We start from the raw sequence: 22,595 nt of genomic DNA on the forward strand, positions 1-22,595 counted from the left end.
GGACTGAAAAGGCAGCAAAAAACCTGCTCTCAGGCTTCTATTAATGCTGAACTAAAATTAGTTGCTAGCCGGTCTGAGAGCTGCCTTTGGTGAACCTCCTTTAGTATTGTCTTCCAACTCTAAGAAAACACCTTACCTTTGAGATAAAATGCATAAAGTAACTGCATGTTGAGAGGGTGCAGTAAATTCTGGTCATAAGACAAGTCAGCTCTCAATCCAGTTCTGATATTCAGGTAGGCTAGCTACATCATACAGCAAAATTAAGCACCTTTTTAAAAATGTTCTTGAGATGTGATGGAGGTGTTTGAAATCATGCGGGGTCTGGACAGAGTAAATAGGGAGAAACTGTTCCCATTGGCAGAGGGTCCAGAACCATGGACGCGAATTTAAGGTGAATGGCTAAAGAACCAAAGGCAACATGAGGAAAGACTTGTTTACGCAGAGAGTCGTTAGGATCGGGGTGTACTGCCTGAGTGTGTAATGGAAGCATATTCTATCATGGCTTTCAAAAGGAAACTAGATAATTATCTGAAGAGAAAAAATTTGCACGGCTATGGGGATAAGGCGGGGGAGTAGGACTAGCTGAGTTACTGGCAAAGAGCTGATGGACATGATGGGCCTATTGGCTTCCTTCTGCGCTGTAACCATTCTGTGATTCTATGTAAGTGACACTGGCATGGCCACACTTATTGTCACAGAATAATACAGTGCAGAAGAGGCCCTTCGGCCCATCGAGTCTGCACCAATGCATTAAAACACCTGACCTGTCTACCTAATCCCATTTGCCAGCACTTGGCCTTAAATGTTATGACGTGCCAAGTGCTCATCCAGGTACTTTTTAAAGGATGTGAGGCAACCTGCCTCTATCACCCTCCCAGGCAGGGCATTCCAGACTGGATTGTGTAGCCCTAATCGCCTCATAAGGTGATTGACCATCCTCTTTGAATCACTGTAGTCCATGTGGTGATGGTGCTCCTGCAATGGTTATGATCCCAAAGTTCTGCACATCTATGATTGGCCCAATTAAATTTCTGGACAATGGCTTAGGGAGCAGTCACAGGAGCTCTGGCGATAGTTGATTGACGAGGATGATGATGATGATTTCTCTATTAGATACAGACTTTATACTTCTAGGATTTTTGTTGCTATACTCTTTTTTTTTTAAAAAAACTTTGTTCTGAATTTGGAATCCAGATCTGTCACAGCTTGTTTTGTGTGCATTGTACAAGTGCATTCTTTTGCAGTCATTAAATGCAGCCAAAGGTTTACGTACTCTGCGTGTTTACAGACAAAAGAAAATGAACATTATATTTTCACAAAGGTGTGATTGGAATGGCAATGCAGAATCAAATTACTAGTCATCAGAGACTTGTTTTGCAGCTTATTTCAATACTCAATAACTGCACCGTATCCCATAATTGACAGACAAATAAGCTATTAATTGTTGTGTTTGATTTTTGAGTAGAATAATTCAGTACTAAATTTTCTGCTAACTACACTCCATACATACGTTTTAAAAATGAGGTTTATCTCTTTGATGCAAACCAAAATTATAACTCGGGTACTCGACTGTGTTTCTTCCTTCCAGCAATTGTGCTGATAGAATTTGCATACGCAATCATAGGAATTGTCTGGTTGGTGCGGTACTACCACTCCTGTAATGATGCTACTGCAAAGAATGTTACCTTGGGTGAGTACAAAGAGTGTAAGTATATACTCCAGCTACTAATGGTATTCTGTCCATTACTTAGATGCATACACTCAATGCCTAGCGGAGTGAATAGTTTATTTATTTATTTTATTTATTTAGAGATACAGCACTGAAACAGGCCCTTTGGCCCACCGAGTCTGTGCCGACCAACAACCACCCATTTAAACCTAATCCTACATTAATCTCATATTCCCTACCACATTCCCACCATTCTCCTACCACCTACCTACACTAGGGGCAATTTATAATGGCCAATTTACCTATTAACCTGCAAGTCTTTGGCTGTGGGAGGAAACCAGAGCACCTGGCGGTGCAGTTCTGGTGATCAGCTCTTGGAATTAATGTAGTCACCAAAATGAAGAGATACTACACTCTCATTTTTTGTCTATTGTCCTTTTGACAATACTTTTTGCTGCCAAGACGCAAACACATTGTTTCACTTCCTTTAAATCTCCCTGAGGAGCACACCAGGCCTTGATCTGTTCCTGGCCTCTACTAATGCAACTGGGTTCAAGGAAATGCATAAGAGCATGCCTGAATCAGCTTTACACCTGATTTATTTTCCCCTTTCCCTGCCTTGTGGAATATTGCATGGTCTTCACTTGTCATTTTCTCTTGGTGGCTCATGTGGGATCAAGCGATTGCTGTGTGAGGAGGTACAGGCTTGCTGATAGGCACCAACATGACCAAGACTGCTAGGTTGGTATTGGCAACTTGAGGCACTTGTTCAATGCCAGACCATTTGTCTCCATTTCCACTTGTTTGATGAACCTCTGAGTTACTGATTGTGCTTAGTTTTAGAGACCTCTGCCAGTATTTTATGGTATTGTTTACTCCTGCTCTTACAGCGCATGACAGATTTATAAACTTTATGGGAGCTGGGACTATCCCCATATTTCTTTCCTGAAATAGACTATTTTCAGACAAGGAGATGATATGGTAGTCCTATATCATAGTATCAGTCACTGAAACTATCTCTGATTGCAGGAGGAGGAGCAGCACAATATTAGAACAACCAGCCAAATAAGAAGGGATATGTGCATATCTGAAATGGACCATGATTTGGTGACATGAAATGCAGAACATTTTATTCTTGGGATATGGGTACAGTCAGCAGGACTACATTTTTTCCCATCCCTAGGTGCTCTGTGAAGCGTTGTCTCAGCAATTTTTATAATGTAAGTTTATGCCTGCATTTCCCCCGTGTATATAGTAGGTCATGTGAGATGCAATAGGTGAAAGTCACACGGGAGGATTAGAAAGTGAAAGAAAATCACGAAGATTTTCACTCCCTCGTGCACCTCCAATGACCCATTGAGAGCAGTATTGGCATTTCTGGGAGTGGCCTTTCCACCTGACTTTTGAGGAGGCAGAAGAAGGGGAGTAGGCAACAAGGAAAAAGAACACAGCTGAAAGTACAGAAAGTCCTACCCTCAGCCAAAAATAGGTTAACAGACAGGTAAGCTAGGTAGTCAGGTACATAAAACATAGAATCATAGAAACATACAGCACAGGAGAGGCCATTCCTGTGCTGGCTCTTTGAAAGAATAACTGCTTAGTCCCAGATCCCTGCTTTTTGACTAACCTGGTAATTTCCTCATCCTCAAGTACCTGTCCAACTCCTTTTTTAAAGTTATTTATGGAATTGGCTTCCACCACCTTTTTCAAGTAGTGCATTCCAGATCACAACAACTCTTAATCCTTGCACAATCTCTTTCCTTTTATATTCCATTCCTCTATTTATAAATCCAAGCAACCGATATGCTTTTTTAAAACCACCTTATCAACTTGCCCTACAAGTTTAAGAATGTGTGTAAATTGACACCAAGAGCTCTCTGCTCATCTACACTTCAGACATTAATGGAAAAGCCTCATGTTGACCCTCACATTAGACTGTTCTTAAAAGAAAAGCGAGAAACATACCCATGTTTCATGTTCAGGGTATTTCAAAGATGGAACATTTACTCAAGCAGTTTATCATCTTATTCCAGATAGATACATTTTCGGTTCCATTGTTTCAACGAGAAGTGAAAGAAGGCTTCTTGACTTCCAAAATACAGAAGTGTTAGTTGAATTAAAGTTTTCTACTCATTTCTCATTCTTATACTGTGGCATATTTCCATGGGTGCTAGAATCCCTCTGGTATCTTACCAAGTGGGTACTCATCTTGCACAAGACATTGAACGTCAGCAGGTTGTTTCACTCTGGAGGCACATCAGTCAAGCCTGATCCATCGTCTCACTCAGCATCCACACCCATATTTACATCCTTTTTGGCAGAATTCGCTGGATTACTAACAGGCATAACAAAATTGGTGAGCTTAGTGGTAGCCTCTTTCCTCTGAGTCAGAAAGTTCAAGCCCTATTCTAGAGACTTGAGCATATAATCTAGGTTAATACTTCAGTGTATTGCTGAGGGTGTATGGCATTAGGGGAGGTCCTATCTTTCGGATGAGTCATTAAACTAATGCCTTATCTTCCTGCAATTCTCCTGGTATCCTGCACAACATTTAACATTCGGCTAATGCCATTTAAAAAAAACTTCATCTGGTCCTTTATCTCATTGCTGTTTGTGGGACTTGCTGTACACAAATTGGCTGCTGCCAATTGCCTACATGACAAAATTACTACCCTTCAGAAATACGGCTTTGTGAAATACTTTGGGATGTTCTGAGGATGTAAAAGATGCGATTATAAATACAAGCTTGTTCTTTTTATATTCCCTTTGCAGTGCTATGGTCAAATGGAGCACCCTCTGCACTAGGCCTAGCTGAGTTCAACTCAACAGATTAGGGATCTAACCTAAGTCTTCTGCACCCAGTAATTTACCACGCACTATTCGCCCACTAAGTCACAGTAGAGCCCTGTCCATTACTTCAATCCTATAGTTCCTTGAAAATCTATCTGTTCATTGTATGCACTGAGGAACCCTAGAACTTTCAAGTGCCTAAAATGAATGAAAGAGCATAAGGGTGCCAAGTACTTTGGAGCTCTGATCCACTGGTCAGTGAGTTGTAGGTAGCTGGTACATAGCTACAATAAATCAACACATAAATGCCAACTGTGGCCATATGCCTAGTAGAGCCCAGTGCTCTCCCATGAATGAACTTTATCACAATCAGTTGTAGAATAAAACAGTTTGAAGCTTGTGAGAGGTTTCACAAAAAGATGAATACAAGCCAAAAAGTAAGTATCACAGGAAGAATTAAAAGTGGAAAGAAGAAAATAGTACACAATTTCTTTTTCTTGCAGTACAGCAAAAAATTTCGAAATGAACAAGGGGTACTCAGCTCCTGACCTCATTACAGCCTTGGTCCAGACATAGACAAAAGAGCTGAACTCAAGAGGTGAAGTGAGAGTGAGTGCCCTGGATATTAAGGCAGCATTTGACCGAGTGTGGCATCAAGGAGCCTAGCCAAACTGAAGTCAATGGGAATCTAGGGGAAAACTCTACACTGGTTGGAGTCTTACATAGCACAAAGGAAGATGGTTGTGGTTGTTGGAGGCCAATCATCTCAGTCCCAGGACATTGCTTCAGGAGTTCCTCAGGGTAGTGTTCTAGGCCCAACTATCTTCAGCTGCTTCATCAATGACCTTTCCTCCAAGATAAAGTCAGAAGTGGGGATGTTGGCCTGATGATTGTATGATGATCGTATGATGATCAGTATCATTTGCGACTCCTCAGATACTGAAGCAGCCCGTGTCTATATGCAGCAAGATCTGGACAACATTCAGGCTTGGGCTGATAGTGACAAGAAACATTCATGCCACACAAGTGCCAGGCAATGATTATCTCCAATAAAAGAGAATCAAACCACCTCCCCATGACATTCAACAGCATTACCATCACTGAATCCCCCACTATCGATGTCCTGAGGGTTACCATCAACCAGAAACTGAATGGAGCAATCGCAGAAATATTGTGGCGACAAGAGCAGGTCAGAGGCTGGGAATTGTGCGGCAAGTAACCCACCTCCTGACTCCCCAAAGCCTGTCCACCATCTACAAGGCACAAGTCAGGAGTGTGATGGAATACTCTCCATTTGCTTGGAAGAGTGCATCTCCAACAACACTCGGGAAGCTCGACACCACCCAGGACAAAGCAGCCTGCTTGATTGACACCCCATACACCACCTTAAACATTCACTCCCTCCACCGCCAACGCTCAGTGGCAGCAGTGTGTACAGTCTACAAGATGCATTGCAGCAATACACCACGGCTCCTTCAACACCACCTTCCAAACCCACAATTTCTTCCACCTAGAAGAACAAGGACAGCAGACGCATGGGAACACCACCAACTGAATGCTCCCCTCAAAGTCACACACCATCCTGACTTGGAAATATATCACCATTCCTTCACTGTCGCTGGATTAAAATCCTGGAGCTTCCTCCCTAACAGCACAGTGGGTGTACCCGCACCAGATGGAATGCAGCAGTTCAAGAAGGGAGCTCACTACTTGCTCAAGGGCAATTAGGGATGTGCAACAAATGCCAACCTTGCCAGAAATGCCCACATTCCCTGAAAGAATAAAAAAAGCATCATATAAACAAAATAGTAATACAAAAGGGCGATAATAGAGTAAGTGATTGGGTTGCTGAAGATGCGGTTCAGGTACCTCAACAGATCTGGAGGTACCTTTCAGTATGCCCCATTAAGGGTCACCAGAATGGTTGTGGTCTGCTGTGCCCTGCACAACATTGCTCTGCAGAGGGGAGTGGATCTGCAGGAAGATGCAGACAGATCAGCATCCTCCTCCAAGGAGCCAGATGTGGCCATGGTTTCTGTAGCCGCTCACTTGGCTGTCAGAGAAGCCCGCAACAGCTTCAGACAGACACATTTCATGTAATCTGTGAAGGTGAGGACATCTGACAGTGCCTTCATAAATCCTGTGCCCCCCCTAGCCCCCAACACAATTTATTCCAGTAGTCAAAAATCCAACCATCACATTCACACCCTTTCCTCCTCATACAGCCTGGTCATACCATTCACCTTAAGGCTACTGTTCAGAATAAATGGGTGGGGTGCAACAAAGTAGAGGCCAGGAGAATGTGGAGTTCAAATAAAATGTTTCATTCATTGAATAAACATTAACGTAATGCCATTAACATGGCTGTACACACCAAAGTAAATTCCCTTGTGCAAGTAATAAGCCTTTCTCATCTGCTTCCTATTGCATGGTGTAACCCCTGAGGCTTCAGCAGAACTGAAGCAGGCTGTTCGTTCCTCTCGGATTACGTGAAGCATGTCTATATGAAGTTGTTGCTGGGATTATAAAGGGGATTTACATATGGAGGCAAAGGGCATAGCTGAGGTATTAAATGAATACTTTGCATCTGTCTTTACCAAGGAAGAAGATGCAACCCAGGCAATGGTGAAAGAGGAGGTAATTCAGACACAAGAAAGGTTTAAAATTGATAGAGGACGTATTAGATTGGCTTTCTGTACTTCAAGTGGATAAAGCACCAGGACCGAATGAGATGCATCCAAGGATACTGAGGGAAGTGAGGGTGGAAATTGCAGAGGCACTGGCCATAATTTTTCAGTCTTTCTTAGATCCGGGATGGTGCCAGAGGATTGGAGAATTGCAAACGTTGCACCCTTTTTCATAATAGGGTGTAAAGATAAGCCGGGCAGCTACAGGCCAGTCAGTTTAACTTTGATGGTGGGGAAATTTCTGGAAAGAATAACTCGGGACAAAATTAAGAGTCACATGGACAAATGCGGGTTAATTAAGGAAAGCCAGCATGGATTTCTTGAGGCAGAATCATGTTTAACTAACTTGCTGGAATTTTTTTGAGGAGGTATAGAGAGGGTTGATGAGGGCAGTGCTGTTGATGTGGTGTACATGGACTTTCAAAAGGCATTTGATGCAGTGCCACATAATAGACTTGTGAGCAAGGTTATAGCTCATGGAATAAAAGGGATGGTAGCAACATGGATACAGAATTAGCTGAGTGACAGGAAACAAAGAGTAGTGGTTAATGAATGTTTTTTCGGCTGGAGGAAGGTTTGTAGTGGAGTTCACCAGGGCCAGTGTTGGACCCATGCTTTTCCACATGTATATTAATGACCTAGACCTTGGTGTACAGAGCACAATTTCAAAGATTACTGATGATATGAAACTTGGAAGCATTGTGAGCTGTCAGGAGGATAGTGTAGAACTCCAAAAGGACATAGACAAGTTGGTGGAATGGGCAGACAGGTGGCAGATGACGTTCAATGCAGAGAAATGGAAGTGATTCATTTTGGTAGCAAGAACATGGAGAGACGATATAAAATAAAGGGTATAAGTCTAAAGGGGGTGTAAGAGCAGTGGTACCTGGGTGTATATGTGCAGAAGTCATTGAAGGTGGCAGAACAGGTTGAGAGAGCAGTTAATAAAGCATACAATATCCTAGGCTTTATTAATAGGTGCATAGAGTACAAGAGCAAGGAAGTTATGTTGAACTTGTATAAGACACTAGTTCAGTCTCAACTAGAGTACTGCATCCAGTTCTGGGCGCCGCACTTTAGGAAAGGTGTGAAAGCATTGGAGAGAGAGCAGGAAAGATTCACGAGAATGGTTCCAGGGATGAGGAACTTAAGTTATGACGTTAGATTGGAGAAGTTTTCCTTGGAGAAGAGAAGGCTGAGGGGTGATTTGATAGAGGTATTAAAAATCATGACAGGGTAGATAGAGAGAAACTGTTCCCACTTGTGAAAGGATCAAGAACGCGAGGGCACAGATTTAAAGTATTTGGTAAGAGAAGCAAAAGTGACATGAGGAAAACCTTTTCACGCAGAGTGTGGTCTGGAATGCACTGCCTCAGTGTGTGGTAGAGGCAGATTCAATTGAAGCATTCCAAAGGGAATTAGACTGTTATGTGAGAAGGAGGAGTGTGCAGGATTACGGGGAGAAGGCAAGGGAATGGAACTAAGTGAATTGCTTTTCCGGAGAGCCGGTGCAGACACGATGGGCTGAATGGCCTCTTTCTGCACTTAACGATTCTGTGATTCCCCTGCTCAGGCAAATGAGATGCTCATGGCGGATGTCCTCTGAGTTAAGGAACCTGTGAGTGCCCGCCAAAGACTGCTCCACCTGTACCTGTGCTGGGTAGAATCAGTCATTGGGGCCGAAGGCAGCATGTGATGCTCGATCTGGTAAGGATAGCGGGGGAAGTGTTGAGAAGTGGGACCTTCAGGAGAGTTCCTTCTGCCATGTGCCCATTCTTCATCTTCCCTCTCATGGCCTACCTGCACTTCCCTGTTAGTCAAGTGCCGGAGAGCACATGGCCTGCCACTTCTGATTTTTCATGCAGGTGGCCACTCTTCCATGGAAGTGGACACCAGCACAAATGCCTGAGACAACATGGCACACATGCTAGAGAGGAATTCCTCCAATCTCTCTCCAAGGATGCAGTCTGACTCTGGAAATACTGACAGAAGTGCACATAGTTCCTATTGCTGCTCCAGAGTGCTCTTTTCCTGGATAACCCCTCAGGCTCAGCATCTGTGTCCAGTTGAGCAGAGCTTGGAGTGTCCTGCGCCCTCCGATGGGGACTCTCCAATGCTGTCCCTGTTTCCAGCACCTGCTCCTGCTCATATGTGATGTGCGCCTCGCCATGTGACAATCTAGCTATCTCTAATGCAGGACCCATCAAGATGAGTGTATCTGCGCTGGTGGAGGTTGTGCATGAGTCATTTGATGGCGCATCCTCAGAGTGCTCACCCTCCTCTGAGGACTCCTCAACCTCTCCGGCAGATCTGACAACACTTAAAGGATCTGAAGGAGATAAAAGAGGTTAATTAGTCCTGACATGGGGAAATGGTTCAAACTTGACATAGTGCATATCATGACATTTCAATTAGTGGTAACATCAATTCAGCATGAATGACTGTTAAATGCCAAGTGGCTGTGTGATACCTAAAGCTATCACTAGGTCTGTGGGCCACCCCCTTACCTCTCTATCATTGACGCCTAATGTCTGTGCCACCCTATCTCTGAGGCGTCCTCCTTCGGTGTGGCCAATGGCTGCACTATGATACTGCTATGGCTGCAGATCCATTCCTGATTCTCTGTCTCATCCTGGAATTGTGCATTCTCGTCTGCAATGAGCGAAAGCAGAGAGTTATGAGTGTAAGAAGTGGAATGTGTGTTGAGGATCGAATGAGAACATTTGTGAAGGGTGACTGTTGGAGGGATGGGTGTGAGATGGTAGTGGATGAGTTTGAGTGAAAGTTTTGGCTGTTCAGATAACAACAACAATTTATATCTGTATAGCGCCTTTAATTTAATAAAATATCCCAAGGCGCTTCACAGGAGCATTATAAAACAAAGTATGATACTGAGCCGCATGAGATATTAAGTCAAAAGACAAAAACCTTGGTCAAAGAGGGAGGTTTTACGGAGTGTCTTAAAAGAGAAAAGCAAGGGGGAGAGGTGTATGGAGGGATTTCCAGAGCTTAGGGCCTAGGCAACTGAAGGCACGACCGTCAACAGTGGAGCGATTAAAATCAGGGATGCTGAAGAGGCTAGAATTAGATGAGTGCAGATATCTCAGGGGATTGTGGGGCTGGAGGAGATTACAGCGATAGGAGACCAAGGAGGGATTTTAAAACAAGGATGAGAATTTCAAGAAAATCAAGACGTGGCTTGACTCTGAGCCAATGTAAGTCAGTTAGCACAAGGGTGGTAGGTGACTGTGACGTGGGGGTGCAAGTTAAGACACAGACAGTAGAGTTTTGGATGAGTTTCACATAGAGTAGAATGTGGGAGGCCAGCCAGGAGTGCGTTGGAATAGTCAAGTCTAGAGGTAACAAAGGCATGAATCAAAATGGAGTGAAGTCAGGCAATGTTATTGAGATGGAAATAGGCGGTCTTAGTGATGGTGCGAATATGTGGTCAGAATCTCATTTCAAGGTCAAATATGACATACTGGTTTAGTCTCAGACTGTTGGCAAGGAGAGGGATGGACCGAAAACATGACTTCCCAATATTTAATTGGAGGAAATTTCTGCTCATCCAGTACTGGATGTTGGATAAGCAGTCTGATAATTTAGCAACAGTGGAGGAGTTGAGAGAGGTGGTGATGAGGTAAAGCTAGATATTATCAGTGTATATATGTGACCATATGAATTAAGAGCAGAAGTAAGCCATTCAGCCCATTGAGCCTGCTCCACCATTTAATAAGATCATGGCTGATCTGTTTCTGTCTCAAATTCCACACTCCCATCTACCCCCAATAATCTTTGATTCCCTTGCCTAACAACAATCTATCTACCTCCACCTTAAAAATATTCAATGACCCCTGACTCCACCACCTTCTGAGGCAGGTGGACTCCTGGCACATAACTTTGGTTTTCCTGACGCTGATTGTCAGTCCAAACTCCTTGCATGCCTGGGAGAACCGATTGACAAACTGTTGCAAGTGAACTTTGGTATGGGATGCCACTGGGACGACATCAGCAAGCAGCAGCTCATGGACAATGACTTTACGCAGTTAGGCGTGCGGTCTTGCCAAGTTGAACAACTTGCTGTCAGCTCTGGCATGGAGGTAGACACCCTCATTTGAGTCGTTGAAAGCGTACAATAGCAGCATGGAGAAAAATATGCCAAAGATAATTGGCGCCAGGACACAGTCCTGCTTTACCCCGCTGCTGATCTTGAAAGCGTCTGGCGTTACTCCATTGTAACTGACGGAACTGTATATGTTCTTGTGGGAAGAAGAAGTGACGTCCAGGAGGGCGGCCTATTTTCTGCAGCAGTTTGAAGAGTCCGCCTCTGCTGATAAGATCAAAGGCCTTGCTAAGGTCTAAGGCGATGTAGAGTGGTCTGTGCTGTTCGCGACACTTCTGTAACTGCCGAAGTGAGAAAATCATGTCAACTGAAGCTGCTCTGAGACTCAGGGTAGATGCTGACGCCAGGGTCAGAGCAACGCAAGCAAAGACCTTCCCCACAATACTTAGCAAGGAGATGCCTCAGTAATTGTTAGTCACTGCGATCCCCCTTGTTTTTGTACAAGGTGACTATGTTTGCATCACTCATGTCTTGAGGCACAGATCTTTCCTTTCAGCAGAGTCACAAAAGTTCATGGAGTTGCTGCAACAGTTCCAGGTTTTCACTTTTGATGATTTCGGGTGGAATACCATCATTTCCTGGGGCTTTACCACTGGCGAGACAGTCGATGACCTTGTTAAGCTCTGCTATGGTGGGCTCGCTTTCCAGCTCCTCCATAATAGGGAAGTTTGGAAAGGCGCTGAGAGCTTCTTCGACGATGAAGTTCTCCTTTGCATAGAGTAGGAGGTAGTGCTCCCCCACCTTTCCATCTGCTTGCTAGGTTCAGTGATGATCACCCCTTCTTTGTCTTCAGGGGAGCTGAATTGGTTGCTGTTGGGCCCATTGCTTTCTTAATTCCTTCATTCATCCCTCTACCATCCTCGGATTCAGCAGCAGATTGTATGCTGTTGCAGAATTTCAACCAATATTGATTGGCGCAGTGCCGCACAGTCTGCTGAGACTTGATTCTGGCAGCTCAGAGCATCTAGGTTTTGTTTGCTGGGGAATTGCTTGTAGTTCAAGAGCGCTGTCCTCTTGGTTGCAGTAACTGACTCCATTTCAGTCCATTAAGCCTCTAACCAGTCAGCATTCCTCTGATCTCTTGTCCCGTACGCAGTGAGTACAGAGTTATAGATGGTGACGTGAAGATCATAAAATCACAAAAATCACAGAAAGTTTACGGCACAGAAAGAGGCCACTTGGCCCATCATGTCTGCGTCTGCCAAAAAACGAGCCACCCAGCCTAATCCCACTTTCCAGCATTTGGTCCGTAGCCCGACAGGTTATGCCACTTGAAGTGCATATCCAGACACCTTTTAAATGAATTGAGAGTTTCTGTCTCTATTATCCTTATAAGCAGTGAGTTCCAGACCCCCCATCACCCTCAGGGTGAAAACATTTTTCCTCATCTCCCCTTTAATTCTACCAATCACTTTAAATCTATGCCCTTAGTCACTGACCTCTTTGCTAAGGTAAATAGGCCCATCACATCCACTAAATCCAGGCCCCTCACAGTTTTGTACACCTCAATCAAATCTCCCCTCAGCCTCCTCTTTTCCAAGGAGAACAGCCCCAGCCTATCCAATCTTTCCTCATAGCTGCATTTTTCCAGTCCTGGCAACATTCTCGTAAATCTCCTCTGAATCCTCCATTTTTTTTTTTGTTCATTCATGGGATGTGGGCATCACTGGCTATGCCAGCATTTATTGCTCATCCCTAATTGCCCTTGAGAAGGTGGTGGTGAGATGCCTTCTTGAACCGCTGCAGTCCATGTGAGGTAGGTACACCCACAGTGCTGTTAGGAAGGGAGTTCCAGGATTTTGACCCAGCGACAGTGAAGGAACGGCGCTATAGTTCCAAGTCAGGATGGTGTGTGACTTGGAGGGGCACTTGCAGGTGGTGATGTTCCCATGCATCTGCTGCTCTTGACCTTCGAGGTGGTCAAGGTCATGGGTTTGGAAGGTGCTGTTTAAGGAGCCTTGGTGCGTTGCTGCAGTGCATCTTGTAGATGGTACACACTGCTGCCACTGTGCGTCAGTGGTGAAGGGAGTGAATGTTTGTGGGTGGGGTGCCAATCAAACTGGCTGCTTTGTTCTGGATGGTGTCGAGCTTCTTGAGTGTTGTTGGAGCTGTACCCATCCAGGCAAATGGAGAGTATTCCATCACGCCCCTGACTTGTGCCTTGCAGATAATGGACAGGCTTTGGGGACTCGGGAGGTGAGTTACTCGCCACAGGATTCCTAGCCTCTGACCTCCTCTTGTAGCCACGGTATTTATATGGCTACTCCAGTTCAGTTTCTGGTCAATGGTAGTCTCTAGGATGTTGATAGTGGGGGATTCAGCGATGGTAATGCCATTGAATGTCAAGGGGAGATGGTTAGTTTCTCTCTTGTTGGAGATGGTAATTGCCTGGAGCTTGTGTGGCGCAAATGTTACTTGCCACTTATCAGCGCAAGCCTGGATATTATCCAGGTCTTGCTGCATTTCTACACTGACCGCTTCAGTTTTTGAGTCACGAATGGTGCTGAACATTGTGCAATCATTAGCGAACATCCTCACTTCTAACCTTATGATTGAAGGAAGGTCATTGATGAAGCAGCTTAAAATGGTTGGGCCTAGGAACTCCTGCAGTGATGTCCTGGAGCTCAGATGATTGACCTCCAACAGCCACAGCCATCTTCCTTTGCGTTAGGTGTGACTCTAACCAGCAGAGAGTTTTCCCCCTGATTCCCATTGACTCCAGATTTGCTAGGGCACCTTGATGCCATACTCAGTCAAATGCTGCCTTGATGTCAAGGGCAGTCACTCTCACCTCACCTCTTGAGTTCAGCTCTTTTGTCCATGTTTGAACCAAGGCTGTAACGAGGTGACCAGAACTCCACACAGTAGTCAAGTTGTGGCCTAACTAATGATTTATACAGTTCCAGTATCACCTCCCTGCTCTTATATTCTATGCCTCGGTTAATAAAGGAAATGATTCCATATGCCTTCGTAATCACCTATCAACCTGTCCTGCTACCTTCAGGGATCTGAGATGATCCCACTTTGACACCACACTCTGGCCTTGGGCATTATTGTCCAAAAGAGCCTGATCGAGGATGTTGAGAAATGCCTGGGTGCTTTCTGTGCAGTGGTACGATCTGAGGGTGAACTTTCTTCTTGGAGTGGTATAGCTTCCTTGACTGAAACCTGACCTAGCTTTATGCCAGGGAGTAGTCAGTGTCAGTGTCACAGTCAGCGCTGTGATAGCTATGAGTAATGATGACACTGTTGAGGGTGGTACGTCTGGTGATGATGAGGTATAGCTGGTGCCAGTAGCATGATCTTGGATTTCTCCAGGACACCCTGTGGCATGGCTAGTTTTGAAAGTAGCTGTTCATCACACAGAGTCCATGATAACGACATAGCTCCAGCAACCTCTGTCCATTTTCATTCATCTTGTCGATTCCCTGGTACCCTATGCACGTTGACCAAGCTGTGTAGTCGGTACCCACCCTTGCATTGAAGTCCACTAGAAGTTACAGTCCCTAAGCACTGGGAATGCTGCTGATGGCAGCGTCAAGTGTCTCATAGAACTGATCCTTAACGTCTAGAGTGGCGGTGAGTGTTGGGGCACATGAGGTTAACTGGGCCTGTGCTTGTTGACGAGCAGAGTAAGAAGTCTGTTTGAGTCTTCTGGGGGGGGGGGGGGGGTTCACTCAACGCAAGTAGAGTGTTTTTTTTACTGCAAAAACCACTCCATGCTCGTGTATTGATTCTTGGGCTTTCCCCAGCCAGAAGAAAGTGTAGTGTTTCTCTTTAAGGGATCCACTTTGAGCGAGCCTAGTTTGTTGCAGCGCAGCAATGTCCATATTGAACCTTGTAAGTTCACAGCTGTCTTGCATGCATCATCAACCTGCAGAAGGTAGTCAGGAAGGCCAGGACGCATGGTTCTATGTTCCAGCTTGCAATGTGAAGGTGTCTTCTTTGTTGAGTTTGTCTTGCCTGGTGCATAGATTATTGACTTGCCTGTTAAGAGATAACTCTCTAAGCTCCAAGCACCCATTTGACCAAGGAACCATGGCGAGACAGCACCTAACTAACTGGGAGCCGCCCAGCTTGGGGCGGGCAGTAGCTATCCAATGAGACGCGTTGATCTCTCCCATTGTCAGAAGTAACCCCTGGCACTCGTGCTCTATGCCAATTGAGCGAGAGCATATAACCAGTACTGTTGCTTCCTGTGTTGTGCCAACGTATACCACCTCTCCAGGGTGCAGGCCTGAGCAAATAATATGGAGACCCTAAGTTGCCCAAGCATCAGGACCCACTTCTCGGCATTGCTAGTATCCTTCAAAGGAAGGGGACACGAAACAGTACTGTTTGGATTTGCTGGAAAGCTGCCAGGTAAATGACAAATGCCTGCGGGACTCCACTCTGGATTTTCTGTCGGGATGTACTCCCTTAGCCGCCTTCTTTCCTGAGACACTGATAAGGCAGTGAGGCTATTTACCCATAGCTCTGGGTCTGGCTCATGGGCATCAGAACGGAACGCTGGTGAGCCTGCATGCCATGCGTCTGGCAGCCAGGCCTCCTCTGAGTCCCATGTAGTTTCGCCTGGAACTGCATGGTACCCAATTTATGTATTTCGCCAAGAGGATGCACTGCATAGGGATTGCTGATGGAGAGGCTATGTACTCGCAGGGAGAGGCTTACACACTCTGCTCTCTTTTTCATAATACTTGTACCACTAGCCGGTGATGAGATCAAGAGGTGACAGGCAGACGCATCGCTACGCACCACCCACTGCTCTAACGCACTTGAGGCGTCACAACAACTGGAGACAGACTTAGAAATAGAAAATGAGGCAGAGTGGCAATATTGCTGAAAGAGAGTACATGCTGCAGAGAAGGTTGATGTAGCTTGCTACGGTAGGGTGTGTTACAGAACTCTAAATTGTGGGAAGGAAATGGATGAGGAAATCTGCAGCTACATTAGAGTGAGCAGTAAGAATAGCAGCGTTATTATGGGAAATTTTAATTGCTTATTTATTGATTGAACGTGAGAATTAATGGAGAAAAAGGAATGGAATTCCTGAGATGTGCACAGGCCTCCTTGGTCAAGCAGTATTTAGTACAGATGGAGGCGATGCTAGATTTGGTTATGAATGATGAAGTGGATTAGATAGTTGAGCTCACTGTGGGTGAACATCTTGGGAGTAATGGACACAATATGGTATGGTTTAAGATCCAACTAGAAAGGAATGAAGCCAACACAAAAGCTAAATCACTAGATTGGATGAAGGTAGGTTTTAGAAAGATGAGAAGGGAACTAGTTGAGGTAAGGCAGAAGGATAAATTGGTGTACATGACTAGAGCAACAGTGGGATTTTTCTATGAAAAGACTTTGCAGAGTAACAGTATAAGTGTATTCCATTAATACTTGGTAGTTTAACCAAGGTATGCGAGCCATGGGAATCTATGGCTCACCACCACCTTCTCAAGGGCAATTAGGGATGGGCAATAAATGCTGGCATAACCAGTGACGCCCACATCCCATTAATGAATAATTTAAAAAAAGATGCAGGAACACTTAAGATAATGGAGGGTGCATTTGGACATGGCATGGTGGAGATTACTCTTAAAGCCTCTAGCAGATTGACTAGTTCAGTAAAGGTCTCGTCTGTGAGAGCCTGGCACAGCACTCAAGCAACTTGTAAAGGCAGTTCCTCTGATTCTTCCTGTTCAAGATGTTCATCTTCTGGCTTCAGTTGGGTGTTCTTTCCTCTTATATATGGCAAAATTGTGCAGCATGCAGCAGATGACAACGTTGTGGGAAATCTTTGGAAGACTATATTAAAGCACTGCTTCAGGATGCCTTGGATGTGTTCTATAATAATGGTAATGCTGCTTGCATTTTATTACATCTTAGCTTTGCTGATGTTTGCAACTGTCTGAGGTGTCATGAGCTTCAGAACTAGCCTTTGTCACCTAGCAGCCAAACTGGCACAAATAATGGAGAAATCATGCACAGCCTTGTGATAAAAATGTCAAGACTGCTGTCTGTGAATATCAGCATTATTCTCTTCTAGTGATCAAAGGCAGCAGTCACAATGCACATTGACCTGCATTATTCTTTGCTGATGATCACAGACAAAATGCTATTCTGAGAAGAATAGCTCTTGTGGTTCATGAAAACTGAAATTACGCCTAAGGAAATATAGGTTGTCATCATTTAGCCACTGGACTCTGGGCAATGCTGTCATCTGAAAAAATGCAGTCCTTTCATGTTGGTCATAGTTATCCATGAAGGAGTGAAATGAACTGGTTTGCTGTTGCAAACAATGTATCCATCACTTGCCTTATTCATTTATTCACTGCTGACTGACTGGCACGTCATTGCTTACATCCTGGAACAAGCCCTAGATGTCAAAATTGAAGGTTGTAATGACCTTGATAGCAGCCACTGGCAGTGCTGTGCCTGTAGTGGAATATGTCTGGAGGCCAGATTGCAGCACTTGGCACAACTCAATCACTGCCTCTGTTGTGGAGTGCAGCTTCTATTCATTGTTGTGGGTTAGAGAGTAATAGAAGGTTTGGTAACTCCATCTCCGGTACAACTTCATTTGTCAGCTATCCATTCTGTGCTCCACTTGGAAATCACAAACTGATGAATTTCCAGTCAGTTTAAATGGCAAGGCTAAAACTCAGCACAAAATGTAATGCTGCAAAACACATACTCTAGTGGCTCAAAAAATATATAAATCCAAAAGCATCTTGAAATCTTTACTGCTTTCAGGAAATAACTTAGCAACCCTTAATGCCATAATAAGAGCAAAATACTGCAGATACTGGAACTCTGAAACGAGAACAGAAAGTGCCAGAAATACTGAGTAGGTCTGGCAGCATCTGTGCAGAGAGAAACAGTTATCGTTTCAAGTCTGCAACCCTCAGAACTGGCAAAAGTTAGAAATGTAACAGTCTTTGAGCAAGTGAAAGGGGGGAGGGGGGGTAAGAAGGACAAGGAGGAAAGACTGTGATAGGACGGAGGGGGGGGAAGAGATTAAATGACAGGTGTCATGGAACAGAATGCAAATGGAGTGCTAAATAGTTGTAGCAAAAGACAAAGCTCGAGTCCAGAGAGAGTGCTAATGGCAGAGTAATGAACAGCTCTATACGAAAGCAAATACATGAAATATAAATTAGAGACTCGCACATGGTTAAAAATAATATAAATATAAAAAAATAATGGGGCTCATGGTCTGAAATTATTGAGCTCAATATAGAGTCCAGAAGGCTGTAGAGTGCCTAATCGGAAGTTGAGGTGCTGTTCCTCAAGCTTGATGTTCACTGGAACTCTGCAGCAGGCTGAGGAGAGAAATGTGGTCATGGCAACAAGGTGGAGAATTAAAATGGCAAGCATCTGGAAGTTTGGGATCGTGCTTGCGGACCGAGCGGACGTGTTCTGCAAAGCGGTCACCCAATCTGCATTTGGTCTCCCCAGTATAGAGGAGCTATATTGTGAGCAGCGAATACAGTATACTAAATTGAAAGAAGTACAAATAAATCACTACTTTACCTGGAAGGAGTGTTTGGGGTGTTGGATGGTGAGGAGAGAGGAGATAAAATGGCATGTATTACACCTCCTGCGATTGCATGGAAAGGTGCCGTGGGAAAGGGAAGAGGTGTCGTGAGTGACGGAGTGGGCCAGGATGTTGCAGAGGAAATGGTTCCTTTGGCATGCTGATAGGGGAGGGGAAGATGTGTTTGGTGGTGGCAGCACGTTGGAGATGGCGGAGGATGGTTCTTTGGATGTGGAGGCTGGTAGGGTGGAATGTGAGAACAAGGGGAATCGTGTCGCAGTTCTGGGAGGGAGGGAAAGGGGTGAGGGCAGAAGTGTGGGAAATGGGTTGGACACGGTCGAGGGCTCTGTCAACCACAGTGCGGGGGAATCCTCGGTTGAGGAAAAAGGAAGACATATCAGAGGCGTTGTTGTGGAAGGTTGCATCATCAGAACAGCTGTTTTGGAGACAGAAACTGGGAGAATGGAATGGAGTCCTTATAGGAGGCAGGATGTGAGGAAGTGTAGTAGCTGTGGGGAGTTGGTGGCCTTATGATCAATACTAGTGGACAGCCCATCCCCAGAGATGGAGACAGAGAAGTCGAGAAAGGGAAGGGAAGTGTCAGAGGTGGACCATGTGAAGGTGAGAGAAGGGTGGAAATTGGAAGCAAAGTTGATGAAGTTTTCTAGTTCGGGCGAGAGCAGGAAGCGGCTCCAATACAATCATCAATGTTCCGGAAAAAGAGTTGGGAAGGGGGCCTGAGTAGGACTGGAACAAGGAATGCTTGACACATCCCACAAAAAGATAGGCATAACTCGGACCCATGTGAGTACCCATAGATACACTTTTCATTTGGAGGAAATGAGTGAAGTTGAAGGAGAAGTTGTTCAATTTGAGAACAAGTTCAGCCCGGCAGAGGAGGGTGGTGGTGGTGGATGGGGACTGGTTGGACTCTGTTCAAGGAAGAAGCGGACAGCCCTCAGACCATCTTGGTGGGGGATGGAGGTGTAGAGAGATTGGATGTCCATAGTGAAGAGGAGGCGGTTAGGGCCAGGAAACTGGAGACTGTCAAAATGAAGAGTCACAGATGTAGGTGGGAAGAGACTGGACCAGGGGAGAAAAAATAGAATCAAGATAGGAGGAAATAAGTTCATTAGGGCAGGAACAGGCTGAATTGATAGGTCTATTGGGACAGTCCTGTTTATGGATTTTGGGAAGGAGATAGAAGCGGGCTATTCGGGGTTGCGGGACTATGAAAAGCTGTAGAGGGAAGATCTCCAGAGAAGATGAGATCGGTGACAGGCCTGCTGCAGTGGACTGGATTTTACATTTCCGCCACCGAAATCGGCGGCAGACGTGAACAATGGCAGTCCACCCGGGTGGACCCCACATCATGGAGGCGCTGCGATATTAAATGCGGCGGCACATTTAAATGGGCATCGCAGACTGATGCCCCCCCCCCCCCCCCCGATGAGGTGGAGGGGGCGGATGGTCCGTCCCCGGCAATGGTGTCAGGCATCACTGCGCAGGCGCCATAGCCATTTTTAAGGGCTTTGAGCCCTACATTGCAATTTACATTTTTAAACGAATACTCATTTTAAAAAAATATGTTAAGTGATTCTGACCCTCTCCCATCAACTCGTGGAAAAGATATAGAACACATTTGCAAGGATATTAGAGGTGCAAAAATAGAGTAGTTATAATGGGAACTTTAATTATTCTAATATAGACTGGGATAGTAATAGTGTAAAGGGCAGAGTGTTTCTGAAGTGATTCAGGAGAATTTTCTATATCAGTATGTTTCTGATCCAATGATGAAGGAGGATGGATCTGGTTCTAGGGAATGAGGTAAATCAAGGGTCAGTAGGAGAACATTTAGGAGACAGTGATCATAGTACCATAAGGTTTAGGTTAGTTCTGGAAAGGATAAAGAGCAATCCAAAGTGAAAATAATGAATTGGAGGAGGGCCAAATTCAAAGGGGTGAGAACAGAACTGTCCCTGGTAAATTAGAATCTAAGATTAGTAGGCAAAACTAACAGAAACATGGGCTGCTTTTAAAGAGGAGATAGTTCAGATACGGTTGAGGTACATTCCCACAATGAAGAAAGATAGCACAAACAAAGCCAAAGCTCCTTGGATGATGGAAGCGATAGAGAGTTAGATGAAGCAGAAAAAGTTGCATATGACAGTTGTCAGGTTGATAATACAAGTGAGAACCAGGTTGAATATAGAAAGTTCAGAGGGGAGGTGAAAGAAGAAATAAGAAAAGCCAAGAGAGAGCATGAGAAGAGATTGGCAGCTAACAGAAAAGGAAATCCAAAAGTCTTATATAGGCATATAAATAATAAAAGGGTGGTAAAAGGAGGAGAGGAGCCGATTGGGGACCAAAAGGAGATTTATGCATGGAGGCAGAGGGCATGGCTGAGGTACTAAATGATTACTTTGCATTTATCTTTACCAAGGAAGAAGATGCTGCCAAAGTCATAGTGAAAGAGGAGGTAGTTGGATCAGCTAAAAATTGATAGATAAGTTGCCAGGACCAGATCATATGTATCGAGCATACTGAAGGAAGTAAGGGTGGAAATTGCAGAGGCACTGGCCATAATCTTTCAATCCTCCTTAGATACAGGGGTGGTGCCAGAGGACTGGAGAATTGCAAATGATGTATCCTTGTTCAAAAAACGATGTAAGGATAAGCCCAGCAACTACAGGCCAGTCATTTTAACCTCATTGGGAAAGTTTTTAGAAACAATAATCTGGGGCAAAATTAATATTCACTTGGACAATATGGATTAATTAAGTAAGGCCAGCATGGATTTGCTAAGGGGAAATCATGTTTCATGAACCTGGTTGAGTTTTTTGATGAAGTAACAGAGGGTTGATGAGGGTAATGCAGTCGATGTGGTGTATATTGACATCCAAAAGGGATTTGATAAAGTGCCACATAACAAGCTTGTCAGCAGAGTTAAAGCCTATAGAATAAAAGGGACAGTGGCAGCATGGGTACGAAGTTGGCTGATTGACAGAAAGCGGGGAGTCGTGGTGAATGGTTGTTTTTTGGACTGGAGAACGGTATATTTTGGTATTCCCCAGGGATTGGTATTGGAGCCACTGCTTTTCTTGATTTATTATCTTGGGTGTGCAGGGCACAATTTCAGAATTTGTGCATGATGCAAAACTTGGAAATATTGTGAACTGTAAAGAGGATAGAGATAGCTGTCAAAGGGACATAGACAGGTTAGTGGGATGGGCAGGCATGTGACAGATGAAATTTAATCCAGAGAAGTGTGAAGTGATATATTTTAGGAGGTACCATATAAATAAAGAGGATACAATTCTAAAGGGAGTGCAGAGCAGAGGGACCTAAGGGTATATGGCAAAAGTCATTGAAGGTGGCAGAGCAGGTTGAGAAAGCGGTTCATAAGGCATACGGGCTTCATAAACAGAGGCATGGAGTACAAAAGCAAGGAGGTTGCAGTGAACCTTTATAAAGCGCTGGCTCAGCCTCAACCAGAGTATTGTGTCCAGTTCTGGGCACCACACTTTAGGAAAGATATGAAGCTATTAGAGGGAGTGCAGAAAAGATTTATAAGAGTTCCAGGGATGCGGGACTTCAGTTATGAGGATAGATTGGAGAAGAGAAGTTTGAGAAGAGATTTGATAGAGGTGTTCAAAATCATGAGGGGTCTGGACAGAATAGATAGGGAGAAACTGTTCCCATTGGCAGAAGTGCCAAGAACCAGAGGACAACAATTTAAGGTGAATTGCAAAAGAACGAAAGGCGACCTGAGGAAAACGTTTTTACTCA

At 44.6% G+C, this 22,595-nt stretch overlaps 1 protein-coding gene across 3 annotated transcripts in view; it reads left to right on the top strand.

The window, feature by feature from the left end:
- The window catches only part of dagla (diacylglycerol lipase, alpha), a 450,361-nt gene that overhangs the window by 253,273 nt on the left and 174,493 nt on the right, over positions 1-22,595 (top strand). For 2 of the 3 annotated variants that reach the window (XM_068046193.1, XM_068046192.1), the window contains one exon: positions 1,589-1,690. In XM_068046193.1, the coding sequence (XP_067902294.1) occupies positions 1,589-1,690 (102 nt within the window). Of the gene's footprint in view, positions 1-1,588; positions 1,691-2,820; positions 2,890-22,595 lie in introns of those variants that run through there. The other variant, XM_068046194.1, reaches the window with a different exon arrangement.

This window comes from Heterodontus francisci, chromosome 14 (genome assembly GCF_036365525.1).
Source record: "Heterodontus francisci isolate sHetFra1 chromosome 14, sHetFra1.hap1, whole genome shotgun sequence".
NCBI classification, from domain to species: Eukaryota; Metazoa; Chordata; class Chondrichthyes; order Heterodontiformes; family Heterodontidae; genus Heterodontus; species Heterodontus francisci.